General features: G+C 54.9%; 7 protein-coding genes and 1 non-coding gene across 8 annotated transcripts; 3 read left to right on the forward strand and 5 right to left on the reverse strand.

Annotated features, from left to right (window-relative positions):
- Positions 1–132: 132 nt before the first annotated feature.
- Positions 133–978, forward strand: POSPLADRAFT_1042007 (hypothetical protein). Its single transcript, XM_024478014.1, has one exon. The coding sequence runs from the start codon at positions 138–140 to the stop codon at positions 735–737; it is 600 nt and encodes a 199-aa protein (XP_024333062.1). The 5' UTR covers positions 133–137; the 3' UTR covers positions 738–978.
- Positions 979–1683: 705 nt separating this feature from the next.
- Positions 1684–2704, reverse strand: POSPLADRAFT_1160473 (hypothetical protein; the record flags this gene model as incomplete). Its single annotated transcript, XM_024487549.1, has 6 exons — positions 1684–1789; positions 1853–1962; positions 2050–2180; positions 2236–2332; positions 2455–2574; positions 2642–2704. The coding sequence occupies 6 exons, from the start codon at positions 2702–2704 to the stop codon at positions 1684–1686; spliced, it is 627 nt and encodes a 208-aa protein (XP_024333063.1).
- Positions 2705–3007: 303 nt separating this feature from the next.
- POSPLADRAFT_t166 lies at positions 3008–3078 on the reverse strand. Its single transcript has one exon. It is a non-coding gene; the product is annotated as a tRNA-Gly (tRNA).
- Positions 3079–3197: 119 nt separating this feature from the next.
- Positions 3198–5378, forward strand: POSPLADRAFT_1068178 (hypothetical protein; the record flags this gene model as incomplete). The annotated part of the gene is made up of 9 exons (XM_024482276.1): positions 3198–3260; positions 3318–3443; positions 3504–4140; positions 4193–4316; positions 4365–4508; positions 4570–4611; positions 4668–4864; positions 4927–5112; positions 5172–5378. 9 exons carry the CDS (start codon positions 3198–3200, stop codon positions 5297–5299), a joined length of 1647 nt encoding a protein of 548 aa, XP_024333064.1. The 3' UTR covers positions 5300–5378.
- Positions 5336–6897, reverse strand: POSPLADRAFT_1175339 (hypothetical protein). Its single transcript, XM_024488344.1, has 6 exons — positions 6396–6897; positions 6149–6339; positions 5953–6096; positions 5816–5908; positions 5692–5764; positions 5336–5643 (listed from the first exon to the last, which is right to left on the reverse strand). The coding sequence occupies exons 1-6, from the start codon at positions 6837–6839 to the stop codon at positions 5458–5460; spliced, it is 1131 nt and encodes a 376-aa protein (XP_024333065.1). The 5' UTR covers positions 6840–6897; the 3' UTR covers positions 5336–5457.
- A 1350-nt stretch (positions 6898–8247) lies between these two features.
- Positions 8248–9703, reverse strand: POSPLADRAFT_1062760 (hypothetical protein; the record flags this gene model as incomplete). The annotated part of the gene is made up of 6 exons (XM_024481553.1): positions 8248–8439; positions 8493–8565; positions 8622–8714; positions 8768–8902; positions 8975–9165; positions 9227–9703. The coding sequence occupies 6 exons, from the start codon at positions 9701–9703 to the stop codon at positions 8248–8250; spliced, it is 1161 nt and encodes a 386-aa protein (XP_024333066.1).
- Positions 9704–9895: 192 nt separating this feature from the next.
- Positions 9896–12593, reverse strand: POSPLADRAFT_1160595 (hypothetical protein; the record flags this gene model as incomplete). The annotated part of the gene is made up of 13 exons (XM_024487569.1): positions 9896–10033; positions 10095–10211; positions 10257–10421; positions 10480–10559; positions 10607–10811; positions 10870–10954; positions 11037–11227; positions 11277–11348; positions 11398–11700; positions 11759–11920; positions 11970–12197; positions 12253–12378; positions 12438–12593. 13 exons carry the CDS (start codon positions 12591–12593, stop codon positions 9896–9898), a joined length of 2028 nt encoding a protein of 675 aa, XP_024333067.1.
- A 146-nt stretch (positions 12594–12739) lies between these two features.
- On the forward strand, positions 12740–14186 carry POSPLADRAFT_1037566 (hypothetical protein; the record flags this gene model as incomplete). The annotated part of the gene is made up of 6 exons (XM_024477232.1): positions 12740–12931; positions 12987–13199; positions 13254–13334; positions 13388–13503; positions 13554–13681; positions 13738–14186. The coding sequence occupies 6 exons, from the start codon at positions 12740–12742 to the stop codon at positions 14184–14186; spliced, it is 1179 nt and encodes a 392-aa protein (XP_024333068.1).
- Positions 14187–15005: the final 819 nt, after the last annotated feature.

Genomic DNA, 15005 nt, shown 5'->3' on the forward strand with positions numbered 1-15005 from the left:
CCGACCTCGTGCTCACGGTCATCACCACGCCCTCGGGCACGACGTCCGCCGCGCCGCTCCCCTCCGTGACGGGCCTCGCCGCGCCCGCGCCCGCGACGTCCGCGTCCGCGCGCACGCCGCTCGCCTGGTGGCAGATCATGCTCATGGCGCTCGGCTGCGCGTTCATCTTCCTCCTCGTCGTCGTCGCGTGGCGCCGCCGCATGCGCAAGCGGCGCGCGCAGGCCACCGCCGCGTTCGCGCAGGCCAAGCGCCTCGGCGCGCCGCGCACCTGGCGCTGGCGCCTCCGCCGCCTCGGCGCGGTCCTCCTCGGGCAGCACCGCCGGCCCGCCGCGACGGACGAGGAGGCGCAGGCGCTGCGCCTCGAGAAGCTGCGCGGGGCGGAGGACGCGCGGCACACGCGCGGGGTGGAGAAGCTCGGCGGGGCCGCGTACGACCTGCCCTCCGTGCACGAGCCCGGCGAGCGCGCGTCGCTCTCGACCGAGTCGCTGTACACGCAGGTGACGGGGCAGCCGCGGCGCGCGCCGGAGCCGCGCCAGCCGGTGCGGAACGCGCGCGACATGCTGCCGTCGCGCTTCTCGGACACGACGATGGGCTCGCACGAGCGGGAGGCGCGGGCGCCGACGCCGGCGCAGGAGTACGCGCGGTCCGTGGCGCAGGCGCAGGCGCAGGAGCCGCGGGGCGCGTACTGGGTCACGCCGACGAGCACGGGGGACTCGAACAACCCTTTCCGACGGTGAGGCGCGTCGCGTTTGGACTCTTTGGGCGGCTGCAGCACACGGACTTTGCATCTTCCCCGGCATAGTTTGCATCGCATGACATTAGACTTTTTTTTTCGCCTGCTCGGCTCGCCCATGAGCACTGCTACGCCATGACCTTCGTTCGAGCTTATCGTATATACTTGTACATCTGTGTAATCCTGCTGTATCGCTAATACCACACCACACCTACCTGCTAGCAATGGAAGGATATCATGTGAAATGTGGCGCGGTCATTGACACCGCGAGGCTTGATAAAGGTTATCGGACTTCTGGTCCCGTACCCAGCCCTCTGATCGTCGAACTACAGGTCCAATCGAAAGCCAGTGTAGCCAAGATGAGCTCCACAGCCAAGGGTCCCACGAAATGAAAGAAAGACATATTAGGTGCATGTCATACCTGATAGTTACAGCAAAGATAATACTCGAAGTAATGTCATCTGCCAATTCAATCACACCGCGACGATACTCCTAGACGATTGATTGTATGCTCTAGTTACAGTCGTTAGCTGCACTCCAGGACCCCTTCCGATGTGCGAATATATATCGCGGCAAGTAAATATGGAGGATACATAGACGCAAAGGAGACTAGATGGACATCGACATGGCCTGGCCTGACCCGGGAGACTCAGAAGAGATGCATCCTCCTCTGTGCAGACTGTCAGTCAAGTGCTGTCGTTGTCGTACCCACGATATCAACTAGAGAGCATGAGCACTCAGTCCCTGCCAGCGGCGTACCCGCTCGTCGAAAGCGTTGAGATATCCTTGTCCATATATAATAGGATGTACAATAATTAATTCGTAGTGTGTGTGTGTGTGCATGCAAGATGGGATGATAGCGGCGTAGGTCCGGGGGGGGGGGGGCCACTTCGATAGCAACAACTGTTCGCCGGACGCGAACGTAAATGGGGGCGCACGCTCGTGCGTGCTCAACACGCGCAGCCTCCCGACGCCTGCTGCTCGTCCAGGCTCCGGCCGGGCGTCACGATCCCCGCTTTTGCGCCGCCTGGGGCTTGTTCTGGTGCCGCGTCCAGGCTGTGCAGACGCCGCGCCATCAGCGTTCGCGGTCGCGGTCGCGCGATGCCCACGAGACGAGACACGCACCTCTCCTTGATCTGCTTCGACATCGTCACGAACGCCTCCTCGACGTTCGTCGACGTCTTCGCCGACGTCTCGATGAACGGGATTTGGAGCTCGTCCGCGAAGTCCTACATACACATACGCACGCGCCGCGCGGGGGGTGAGCCGCACCGCACACGATCAGGGTGCCCGGAGCAGGGGAGAGGGGGACAGACCTTGGCGGCGCTGTACTCGACGGCCTTGCGCTCGACGAGGTCGGACTTGTTGCCGATGAGGAGCTTCTTGACGTTTTCGGATGCGTAGCGGTCGATCTCCTGCAGCCAGCCTCGGACGTTCTGGAAGGATTCTGGGCGGGGGTGAGGAGCGCACGTAAGACGGCAGGCGGGGTGGACGGGACATACCGGTGTCGGTCACGTCGTACACGACGACGATGCCGTGTGCGCCGCGGTAGTACGCGGCGGCGATGGTGCGGAAGCGTTCTTGGCCGGCCGTGTCCCACTGTCACGGCGCAATGCAATGCCCGTCAGCCGTCGTCGCAGATGCCCAGGCTGCAGGCTGTGCTGGATCCGCGTCTGATGATGGCCACGGCCTGCTAGGACGCACGCGAAGGGAGGACTCACTATTTGGAGCTTCACGGTCTTCCCCTCGAGGTCAATGGTGCGGATCTTGAAGTCGACGCCGATGGTGCTGAGGTAGCTGTCCGTGAACGCGTCCTCCGCGAACCGGAGGAGCAGACATGACTGGCGCGGGTGCGCGAGCGGTCAGCCGGTGCCCATGCCATGCCAGAGCGGCGACGCGCCGCCTCACCTTGCCGACGCCCGAGTCGCCGATGAGGAGCAGCTTGAAGAGGAAGTCGTAGCCGTCGGGCATGATGTGCTAGGTGCTGGCGGGTAAGCTGCGCGGAGGGTGTGCGTTGGAGGGGGTAGATATGTCGCGGTGGGTTGGAGGCCGTGCGGCGAGGGGCGTGTCATGATTGGATCAGCGGTCGTCCTCGCGTCGCTGCGGACGTGACGAAAGTACACACCTATCTTTAGAAATACTTTCATAACCAAGGGACCACAGCACAGCTTGCTGCTATAGCTTCCAGCCTTCAGATTGCAAGGAGCTATTAAAAATCGGGTCCAAATTTGACCACTGAATACAAGTGGCAAAAACGGAATCGGCAAAAATTACTGCATCCGCCGGGAGTCGAACCCGGAGCTAGGCCATGGGAAGACCCAATGTTACCGCTACACCACGAATGCTTATTGAAACGTTTAATCACAAGATATATATCGCAACATTCCCTTTATGTGTCCGTTCTCCGTCCGTCGACTGTGGCTTGGAACAATACTTCGTCGTGGATCCCTCGCGAGAGTCGACGATGACTTCCAATGCAGTTCTGACTATTGCGGGCTCAGACTCTAGCGGAGGAGCTGGCATCCAAGTAAGAATTCACGGTGAAGAGACCCTTTGGGTCCTATTTACTCCGTGCAATGTTTAGGCCGACTTGAAGACGTTCACTGCACTCGGCTGCTACGGGACAAGTGTTGTGACCGCACTGACGGCCCAAAACACAACTGGTGTTCAAGGAGTGTACCCAACTCCGCCAGAGTTCGTCGAGCAGCAGGTGCGCATGCCATCTCATGTCACACTACTCCTGTGCGGACTGAGAACCCATTTGCCGCAGCTGCGATCCGTACTGGACGATGTCGAGATCAACGCAATCAAAACGGGCATGCTGGTGGATGCCGACGTGACGCGGGCGGTCGCTCGCACGCTCAAGTCGCATTACGGCGCCGCGATCCCGCCGCTGGTGTGCGACCCGGTGTGCGTGTCGACGTCCGGACACACCTTGCTGCACCCCGACGCCGTCGACGTCATGATCTCCGAGCTGTTCCCGCTCGCGGCGGTCGTCACCCCAAACAAGGCCGAGGCCGTGCTCCTGCTGTCCCAGCGCGGGCTGCCGTCGCGCGTGGACACGCTCGAGGACATGCTCGTCGCGTCGCGCAACCTGCTCTCGCTCGGCCCGCGGGCCGTGCTGCTCAAGGGCGGGCACATTACCACGACAATGGACGACGTGCGGAAGGTCGCTGCTGCGCACCCGCACATTCAGGTCGTCCGCGAGGGCCTGCTCGGCGAGAACATGGAGATTCTGCAGGTCGCGGAGCAGGACTTGTCGAAACGGGTGCTGGTTGTAGACGCTTTGCAAGAAGCCAACGCAATCACTCTCTTCGTGCGTCCTCGTATCGACTCAAAGAGCACCCATGGAACAGGCTGCACGCTGTCTGCTGCACTTGCGACGGCGCTCAGCCGCGGAAAGACATGTATGCATTATGCTCACACCCTTGCATTTATGTCCGACATTCTGTTCCACAGTCGCTGAGGCTACGCGGGCGGCAACGGCATACACCCACCTTGGGATCGAGACCGCAGAGCCTATTGGCAGTGGGCACGGCCCCCTCAACCACCTCCACCCAATACTCATACGGAGTGTGCCGCAGTGAGTCTCATCCCAATATAACATAAGTCGGACTAACTTTTCATGTAGGCCGACGGAGAGCAACCCTCACCCTCTCGTCCGCTCGATGATCGAGTCTTCGAGGAGTATATGGAAAGCTTACGTCGAGCACGACTTTGTCAAGCAGCTGGCCATGGGGACGCTCCCGCGGGAGTGCTTCCTGCACTTCCTAAAGTGAGCCATGGGCTCTGTGCTGCGTTTCTGCGCCCCGACGCTGAGTTAATGTGTCTTCAAGGCAAGACTATCTCTACCTCAAGTACTACGCACGTGCATACGGGTGCGTGCCCGCGCTCGCGCCACCACCACCGCACTCTGACACCACGTATTTCCCAGCTTGCTCGCGGCCAAGTCGGCGACGTTCCCTGCGATCGAGACTGCAACGCGCACGATCATCAATGTCGTGACCGAGGTGTCGATGCACACTGCGTACTGCGCCGAGTGGGGCGTGAGCGAGCAGGAGCTCGCCGCGACCCCGGAGTCGCCTGCGACGACCGCGTACGGCGCGTACATCCTCGACGCCGGGATACAAGGTCAATCGGCGCGCGTTCGTGTGCGAAAGAAAGTCTGATCATGACGGATTGAATCGGAACAGGGGACAGCGCACGGCTCGTGATGGCGCTTGCGGCGTGTCTGCTCGGATACGGCGAGGTGGGCTTGTGGCTGAAGCGCGAGGCCGCGCGGCCGGACACCTGGGTGAAGCTTGAGGACAACCCGTACCGCCGGTGGATCGACGACTACTCTGGGGCGAATTATCAAGCCGCTGTGAAACTCGGCCTCGGTGCGCGTCACTATAGCTCACCTCGTCGGTTCGTGTGTGGCTGATTTGGCGCCGTGCAGAGACGATCGAGGCGCTCGCCGTTGCGGACCCGCCGTCGCCTCAGAGATACCGCGAGTGGCTGAAGGTGTGGGAACGCTGCACACGTCTAGAGAAGGGCTTCTGGGACATGGGGCTCGGGCTTATGTGACATGCTGATGGTGACGGGCATGCAAGAAAAGAGACAGAATATTTAGTGCAGATATACGATAGCGATAGGTATGCAACAGCGGAAGAAAGCAGACGCAATGTGTAGCATAGATCGTAACAATATACATGAAGGCGCGCATGTGGCAAGGAGAAACTGAGCTAGCAGCTAGGCTCGGTGAACTCTGTCTTGACCTCGGTCTCGATTGAGATCTCGACCTTCGGGCCTGATGAACCTCTGCTCGTAATAGTCTTCTTTGTTTTCGTCTTCATTTTGCGTGCGCTGGGACATAGACCATTGCTCAGCTCACAAGTGTCGCACCGTGGGCCCACGGGCAGGCAGACAGTCTGTGAGGCGTTAATCGCTTGCTGCTTGGCGATTGCATCAATACTTACTTGACCGAAGCCAACGAGGAGGGCGTTAATCTTAGGATGGAGTTCGAGGGGTAACCACGACTCGAGATTGACTCTGCCACAACGTCAATAGTACACGTAGGCCAAAGGAGTTCCGGACACGCACCTGGTCTCTTCTGGCGTCTTAGTAAAAGGCTTGTGCCAGCCTAACCGATTTGTGATCCTGTGTACGTGCACATCAACACCGATTCCGACGTTTCTACTCACTTTATTAGATAATATTATGAAGCAACAAGCAAACACACGACTTGCAATTTCCAGGCGTCTTGCAGGGCCAGAAAAGCCATTTTAGGCCCCACTCCAGGCAAAGAACAAAGCTCTTCAACAGTCTTTGGAACGTCCGAGTTGAACTCATCTCGCAGAATCTGAGTCGCCCGCTTGATATATCTTCATGTAAAGCAATGAACCATTGCCCTATTTTCGAAGGGTGTCCACTCACTGTGTTTTCCTCCGCCAGAATCCGACCTTGCAAATTGCTTCGCCAATTGTGCTGTCGTCCGCGGCTAAGAGCGCGTCAACGCTGAGGGCGCCACCAATAGCTGCGCGTAACTTGCACACAGCGGCAAAGGTCACTTCATCCTTTGTCTGAGAAGATAACATGAGCGAGACGAGGGTGGCAAAGCGCTGGTTCTGCGAGGCATGCCACATAAGTTTCCGGCATGCCACAACAGTAATGCAGAACTTACCTGGGGCGTTGTCTCCTCGAGCTGCGGACGATCACAGCCCATGGTGTCCACCGGGGCAATGATGCGTGAACGCATGTCCTTGATAGTGTCGTACGCCTCGCGCCACCTTTCCGGCGTAGGGTGCGGGGTTGCCAGAGCCTTCGCAACAGAGGTCTGCTTGCGCGGTGAAGCAGCGCCCTTCTCTACTTTCAGTGGGCTTTGGTTGGCATCTGTGGCAGGTTTTGTATCTGCAAGCTCTGAGGGTTCTGCCTTGATTTTACGAGCCCGCTTCCGGACCACCTTCGTGGTGGCAGATATAGTAGAAGGCTTTTGTTCGGAGTCTGGTTGGGCGGTGAGCCTCAAACGTTTTGACCGCCGCAATTCTGTCGAGTAGAATGCCTCAGCAGTGGAGTCAGTCAACGCTGGAAGCCCGACCGGAGATGCGCTTCTCTTCAGCGAAAGCATAATCCGAGAGAAACGATAGCCAGAAGAAAAGGCCAGTGAATTGAAGTAACGATTAGCGAGGTCTAATTCCCGGTAGCAATACAGAAGAGAGCATCATTAGGCACAGGCGCTCAAGCGAGGATTTGATTGCCGGTATACCCATAATAGGCAGGTGTAGTATTTGTTTCCGCCGCCATCCGTTCTTAGTTGGCTAGAACGACCGCAAGCCTTTCAGCCCAGTTTTCCATCACCTTGCATCTTACAGAATAGAGACCAGCTCGAAGATTCATCTCCAGTAAGCCAGGACAAGTCGCAGACTGTGACATCAGGCGTGGCTCCTCCTCCTGAGTCCCTTGACATGGTGGTGAACATGAACTCGCCACAATGTCTAAATACAACGCAGCTTCCGACACCAGCTGACATTTCGTTATTCCAACATGCGGTCGGGAACGAATTCGCAAGCTTGGGTGCGCTAGCAGATGGGGCCCGGATAGGATTCGACCGTTGGCGATGTGCATACCGCGGCACGCGATTGTCCCTTACTAGCATCGCTACGCCCCTGGACAAACGCGCTCATAGACCGAATCCCAGTTTCTCTAACACTCGCTTCTATGGACTGTGATATGACATACCCATCAGTGTTCGCATCAATACTGCGATTCACCCGTTCAGTGTCTCTTAATATCTGCATCTATCTTTGCCATGAAGATAACTCCCATTCTCTGAGCGACTCGGACTCACAGCTTGAAGAGAAACATACGGATTCCATATTTTCAGTAGAACTGATATTTTAGCGCATGGCGCAATGGGGAATCCTCATTGTATGTTTCCCGGTGTACTCGTTGACAGCTCACAGAATTTCCATTCAGTTTTCACTGCGTCGGCTCCTTCTCTGGAGATCCTCTAGTTTCATTACCGAATAGACCAGTCGCCACTGCTAGGTGTTTCACCTCAACAAGCTGAGGGCGCCGAATCTGCATTGCTCATTATAATGCAGCACCCCCCACCCCCACCCCCCTGCCCCCCTGGTTATCATATAATTGAATTGGAAAACTAGTCAGCAGGGTCTATATGAAGATCTCACCAGCGCAGACATAATGTCAGACTTCCAGAACCTCTTAACCTTACAGATGTACAGTCGATAATGTCGAATGTAAGGCCGACACGGCTGCACCTCCTACCGTTCGTGATTCTATGTATCTACTTGCCAACTAGGTTGTGCACATTCTTATCATATGCGATAGTGCTATTTGCAAGTGACCTTTTCATAACAGGGCAACAGAATGTGTGAAGTACACCCGTCATCCTGAGGGACGCGTTACACAAGACAGACATCACACGTAGATTGACATGGATGCCACCATCTGTTATTAGCAGCAGTAAGACCGCCTGCTGTTCGGCCGCTGACTATCGCAGCTACCTTTGGGAATTACGGCTCTAATGTGATGTTCGCTTTAGAATCCTGCTCTTCGAACTTAATTTCAAGGCTTGGGCCAGTAACTTCAGCGATCTTGCTGCCGCCTTTCCGCACCTTGATGGCGGAGGGCTTTTGAGCACTGGGGCAAAGCCCATCACTTAACTGACATGATTCGCAGCAGGGCCCTATAGGTAGACAGATGGTCTGCAGAAGGAGACATTGAGACGTCGATCAACGAACACAATCATGATACGAACCTGACCAAAGCCAACGAGCAGGCCTGTGAATGTTGGTCGCAGCTCGTCGGGAAGCCACGCCTCTAGACTACTACTGTAAGCACATCGGAAGGTTAACTCGAATAGGGGTGGATGGGGGTACATTCATACCGTGTTTCTTCGGGTGTCTTTGTAGGAGGGTTATGCCATCCGAGCCGATTCGTGATTCGATGCACGTGGACATCAACTCCGACCCCGGCATTTCTACAATGATGATCATAATTAGCTGTGGCGTAAGAGAGTATAATCAAACATACACCTTCCACGCGACGTGAAGAGTCAGAATCGCCATCTTTGGTCCCACACCCGGCAGTGAGCACAGCTCCGCCTCCGTCATTGGTACGTCAGAGCCAAATTCGTCATGCAGACGCTGAGCGGTCCGTTTGATGTAGCTGGTAACAAGTCAATTTAGGCTACCGACCGCACAAAATTGAAGTCTAAGCACGGAGACAGGAAGTACTGACTCTGTCTTCCGCCGCCAAAAGCCAACTTTGCATATGGCGTCAGAAATAGTCTTTGCATCAGCCTGACGAATGGCATCTACGCTCAGGCTCCCGCCCACGGCCTGACGTAGCCGTTTGACAGCCGCAGACGTAACCTCATCTTTTGTCTGAGAGGACAACATCAACGACACTAGTGTGGAGAAGCGCTGACACTAAGAACATCTCCATAAGTATGTCGTTAACAGCAAGCATGATGTACAGATGTTGAAACACCTTCGGATCTGTCTCGCCAAGTTGTGCCGCACCGGCGCCCATGGTGTCGACGGGTGCGACGACACGAGAGCGCATGTCCTTGATAGTATCATATACCTCACGCCACCGTGGAGGTGCAGGGTGAGGCATCTCAAGGTCAGCCAGGGCTTGCTTTTTCTTCGCGACGGACTGTTTCGACGGAGACGCCACCGAACTCCCGGCACAGCGCGAAGCCGCGCCACTCTCTTTGACTACAGAGGCTGTGCGCCTTGAGGGCGAGCAGTTTACATATTCAGCCACCTCAGCCACACTCTCAGACTTGACTGACGCGGAATACTTCGCGCGCTTTGACCTTCGCGGCGTTGCGCTAAGAGGTTCCGTGTCGAGAGACTCGTCCTTGGGGAGGTCATCAAGCGTGAAAAGGGTGACGCCTGAGTTACAGGCACTGGGTCGTCCTACTAGAGTCGGAGGACGACTTCGTTTACGATGAGCAGACATTGTTGATGCGGAGGAGGGATTGCAACTGCGACAATCGGACAAGGTGGGTCATGCCTTATAAGGCAAGTATTATGGTTCGCTGCACACTTTCGCAAAATTGTGCTCTTCGTGTTGAGTGCAGGAACGCTTGGTCTACAGATGTACATGGTTTACAATATTCACTCTAGATTGACTAATATACCCGAAAGCAGATCATGCAACGATGTCTGGAAACCAAGGATGTGCGCGCTCCTGCCATCTCAGGCTTTTGTTGTCAAAATTCGCAAATTCACGTGTACTTGTTGGCACAGCCTCGAGACGCCTGCACACATCAGCTAAATCTGTGATGAGCTACAGAAAGCGATCGACAATGAGACACGTTGGAAAAAGACAAATCAACAAGTGTACTCACGTCACGGCGGGAGCTGGCCCAGATTCCGGCAAGACCTTCTGTTCGACGAGAGTCGATGAGGCTGCGCAGAATATCGCCCGCTTGCAGGAAGGACAAAGACGCAGAGAAATATTCATCCTAGCTCGATATCTTAGTACTTTGCCGTGTCATGCGAGACGAAACATCTACCTGTGCAAGTCCCGACGCTTGTACGAAGAAGAGCCGGAGGTCTGGTAGTGGCTCTGCATCCACAAGGGGTTCATACTCTGGACGAGATGCCCATTTATATCTGCGGATGAAGTTGAGCGCTGTACGCTCGTACGGTAGCGTCGCCTGCTTGTAAGTGAGCTAGAAGTCAGAAGTCAGAAGTCCTTGCTGTATTTTTCGCAAGAAATGAATGGCTTACACCACACATGGCGACTGCCATCAACTGCAATGCGGTGAGGAAGCTCGCCTGAAACGCTATCTCTTCGTATCCTTCCCATCCTGGGTTGCCTGTCAGACAATGCAGTAGGTGTACCCCACAAACTTACCTTCTGCTGTGAAGGCGAGTACCTCGTCTATGCACTCAAGATGTGTCTCTAGTATACGCGAGAGATACCAGTATGCAATGGGCACTTCCTCTGGCGCGTACAACTCCTGCTCGAAGGCGGATAAGATGACCTCGCGCGCAGCTGCCAACCGCCGCATGCTAGCTGCCATCGGCACAAGCTCCAAAATGGAGTTGTCTTCACGGTCCTACAGTGTTTGGAGTAAGCATTGCATGAGACTCGGGTCGATAGTGCTGATGCCTTACCGTACTGGGACAGTGGGCAACAAGCTGCAGTAGCTGATCGTATAGCTCGTGCCAGTGGAGGATGGATTTGGCTAAATAGCGTCGTCTACGAGGAGGATTGTACCAATGTGATCGGATGTGGGCAATCATGAGCTGAGATATCCATTTCAGTTGCAGAAAAAGCGAACGGTTCGCTACATACATCGACAATGCGCCGTTCTATATCCCGAGCGAGAGATTGTACGGATGCATTTTCACCAAGCTCGAGGGTTTGCAGTACAATGTCATGCGTCACGCCGATAGTCTCGACGAAGAACTGGTTCACGAGCCACATAGGCGGAAACTGGCCAAAAATGATGTCCCTGTCAAAAACCACGGACTGCGGAGACTGAGAACCGTCTAGACATGACAACGGGGTTTTCCTCTACCTGTGTCAACGACCGGAGGTAGGCTACTGAAACCTGCTGTTCTTGAGAGTACACACGCAGAGAGCCTGCAACCTTGGATTTTATGAGCGAGTAGTGAAAAATGTATCGACAGATCGCTCACCTCCCATGTCGTGACGTGAAGACTGTCGAGAAGAACGCTTAGTTCTTCGTAGTCGCGCAAAAACCGATCAAGCATATCCCAGGTTTCATCTTGATGGGGCAACTCGACGGCCTTCACAGGCATGAAGTTTGGTAGCCGGCGACTGATGAAGGGGTCGAAGACTAGAAGAGCAGGAGAACCTTTGGTTGGGGTTGAGATAGGGTCAACGCGTATCGCCTGCAAGAGCTCGCGCGCTGTGGTGATCAGGTCACGCATTTCAGTGACGTCCAAGGGTGGTGTCAACATCAAGAGTTGGACGAGTGTCTGCCATAGCCATCATTTGTTCAGTTAAAAATAGTAAGTATGCCGCATGAAATCTCACTTGGCGGAGTAACAGCCTATTGCAAAGTCGTGTTATCTCTGACGCAGGCAAATCTGAGTGGCGAAGCCACTCGCAAGCATCATCCAGTTTGCGTAGTGCAAAATGGACAGCGACGCCCTCCAATAGCGATACGTCACATTTTTCTCCGAACCAGTCCTCAATCTAGTCAAAAGCATGAGTATTTCCCCACCTTTCACCAGACGGTACCAACCTCATGGACTTTGCCTTTTGACAGCTCCCGCCAGCTGAGGTCGCACGATTTCAGCATGCCAAATAATGCTCCCCGCAGCACGACAGTAATAAGCTCAAGCGGACGTTGTGGGTCGCCGGCGCGGCGCAGACGATGTGGCAAGAAGTCTGGGTTAATGTCCCGGAGGTAGTGCACGTGAAGCAGCGTGTAGACTGTTTGCGAGAGGCTATTTCCTGCATGCCACGCCATCTAGCAGGTAATAGGGATAAAAATTTATGATCGAGGCGATGGACGGGGAATTCACCTCACATGCGAAAGTTCTCTCTACAATCCAGCAGAGCTCCTGTGGTAGCAGCGGCGCCAGAGGATTGAAGGGTGGCCGACGCTGTTCTTGAAGGATCATACCACTGTCCATGCGAGGTTCACCAATCTAGCGATGCGAGCGACCATGGTAGGTCAATGTATAGTGAAGATATCCAAGCTACCCACCTCGAACGCGCTCATTGCGTCGAGAAGTGTGAATCCATCCGTCAAGATCAAGTCTTCAGAGTTCATCTCTTCACAAAAGTCTTGAGGGTCAGACAACCTCCCAAGCGGAGCGAGGCAATTCACCTTTCGCTGCCTGCGTAAATATCTCCGTAACATCTTCTAAGTCATCGCCACCTGGCAACTCGTATATCTGGTACCCGTCCATCTTTCCTAAGCGATGTAGCAAGTGTGGACTGGAGAGGCTAGAGCACTTGATCGTGGTCTTGAGCAAATCGCGTCTCGTAGACGCGACGACGCGTGCCATGTCTCCATCTTTCCTTTCTCATGCCCAGCCATATTTTGCTGCTCGCTCCTGGCGTCGAGGACTACTTCATACGCTCACTGAAAACCGAAGATGCTTGGGCAGAAGATATGCGAGCAATGCGAGTGAAAGCACGCCAGCACCGACACCGCGGACTGTGTTCTCGGGAATACAGCCGACTGGAATCCCTCACGTACGCTGGTGCACGGCTATGAAAGACCAGCTCTTGCGTATCTCATCATATACAGCTAGGAAACTTCTTGGGCGCACTCCTGAACTGGGTCAATATCCAGCGGAATGCACAACCTGGCGACAAGCTCATATTCTCCATCGTTGGATGGCACGCCCTCACGCTGCCGCAGGACCCGAAGGCACTCAGTGAAGCTCGTAAAGAAATGCTAGCCGTGCTGTTAGCCATAGGTCTTAGCCCGGAACGATCCATCATCTTCCACCAAGATGATGTAGGTCAGGAGTGCAGACCATTATGGAATGTAGTGTTATTGACCTTCTCGCAGAACCCAAACCATACTGAGTTGGCGTGGATATTGAATTGCCTTACTCCTATGGGTAAGCTACGGAGAATGACAACATGGAAGGTAAGCAGTCATAACTTCTCCCTAATCCCACCTTTGACATAGTGTCGTCTCAGTCCCGACTTGCGACCTCACGCAACGCACGGGACGAGTCTGAGGTCGACGAGTCCCTCTTAAATGTCGGGCTGTTCACGTACCCAGTATTGCAAGCTGCCGACATTCTCGCCTACAAGTGAGTTGTGATAATGCGTATACACACTCTGAATCCTGAACATTTACTAGGGCTACTCATGTACCCGTGGGCGAGGATCAGCAGCAACACCTTGAACTCTGTCGAGATTTAGCCGACAGCTTCAACCGCACATTCAAGGGCAAGACGACACTATTCCCTCTGCCTCAGCAGGTCTTCAGTACGTCTTCCCTCTGATTACTACACCCCACCTTTCCACCTACGGCTACTTGATAGCCCCCTCCCGGCGAATCCTCTCGCTCCGCGATCCTTCCAGCAAAATGTCAAAATCGTCGCCCGACATCCAATCGCGCATCGTCCTCACGGATACCGCGGCACAGATCAAAACGAAAATCCGCGCCGCCGTGACGGACCCGATAGTTGGTGTGACCTACGACCCGGAGACGCGCCCAGGCGCAGCTAACCTCCTCACTATCCTCGCGGCATTCACAGACGAGAGCCCCCACGACGTCGCAGCGCGATATCACGACAAGGGGCATGGTCGCCTCAAGGCTGACGTAACAGAGGCCGTGGAAGAGATGATGCGGGGACCTCGCGCCGAGTTCGAGAGACTGAAGGGAGAGGTTAGCTACCTGGCGACGGTCGCCCGCTCAGGAGCGGAGAAGGCCAGGGAGCTTTCGGAGGTTACATTGCGCGAAGTCAGAACAAGGGTCGGCTTGGCCTGATAGCAAGAATGTCGACAATGTTAGTGACACGACATTGACACCGTTGTCTCTGACAATCCATGCTATGCTTTACCAGCGGATGATCCCCATAGATGACCAGGTTTGTGATGCCGCAATATCCAAGCCCTCCATTGCCCTCGCAGTTATGTGGACTTCTATACTTTCATATGCCTCACTTTACAGGGCCATCCCTCTCACTGTTATCCGTAGCAACACGCAGATATGACTGCTGAGGCACACAAGAGCAGTCTAGGTTCAGAAGTGAAATTACATAATGGACGAACGAACGATCAGAATATAATACAGGAAAAAAAACAGCTACAGCCGGATACCGTGTCGGCCTCCGTATGAGCTGCCACTCTTGAACGAATCATCGGGACAGCCGCTGATGAATACACGGAGACTGAAGTATCTCCCTATGACAGAGACCGAAGTGTCTCCGGCATGGGGAGATATCTCCGGCGTGTGGAGACACCTCCATCAATTTTCCGGCGCGGGGCGCTTGCTTCAAATTATTTGTGTCCCCTTTGGGAGATCACGTGACTGGATCACCATCGCCCGATCTCTTCATCGGCTTTCGGTAAAGTCCGGTCCTTTCTCGTTATCTAATCTGAGTTGCTGCCAAATCAGGCTAACTCAGATTAGGGTTAGAAACTCGCATTTTACAGGCTTTTTACATACTTTCCCGCACCCTCCTGCCTTTTTTGGCGCTGGCTATGATAAATATAGTTCCTTTAGAGGCCGAAAACTAGCCATAATGAAGCTCCCCGATACTATACGAGACAAAATCTTGGTCACCACCCAAAGCGGAAAATGCAC

Source organism: Postia placenta (genome assembly GCF_002117355.1).
Source record: "Postia placenta MAD-698-R-SB12 unplaced genomic scaffold POSPLAscaffold_24, whole genome shotgun sequence".
In the NCBI taxonomy this organism is placed as follows: domain Eukaryota; kingdom Fungi; phylum Basidiomycota; class Agaricomycetes; order Polyporales; family Adustoporiaceae; genus Rhodonia; species Rhodonia placenta.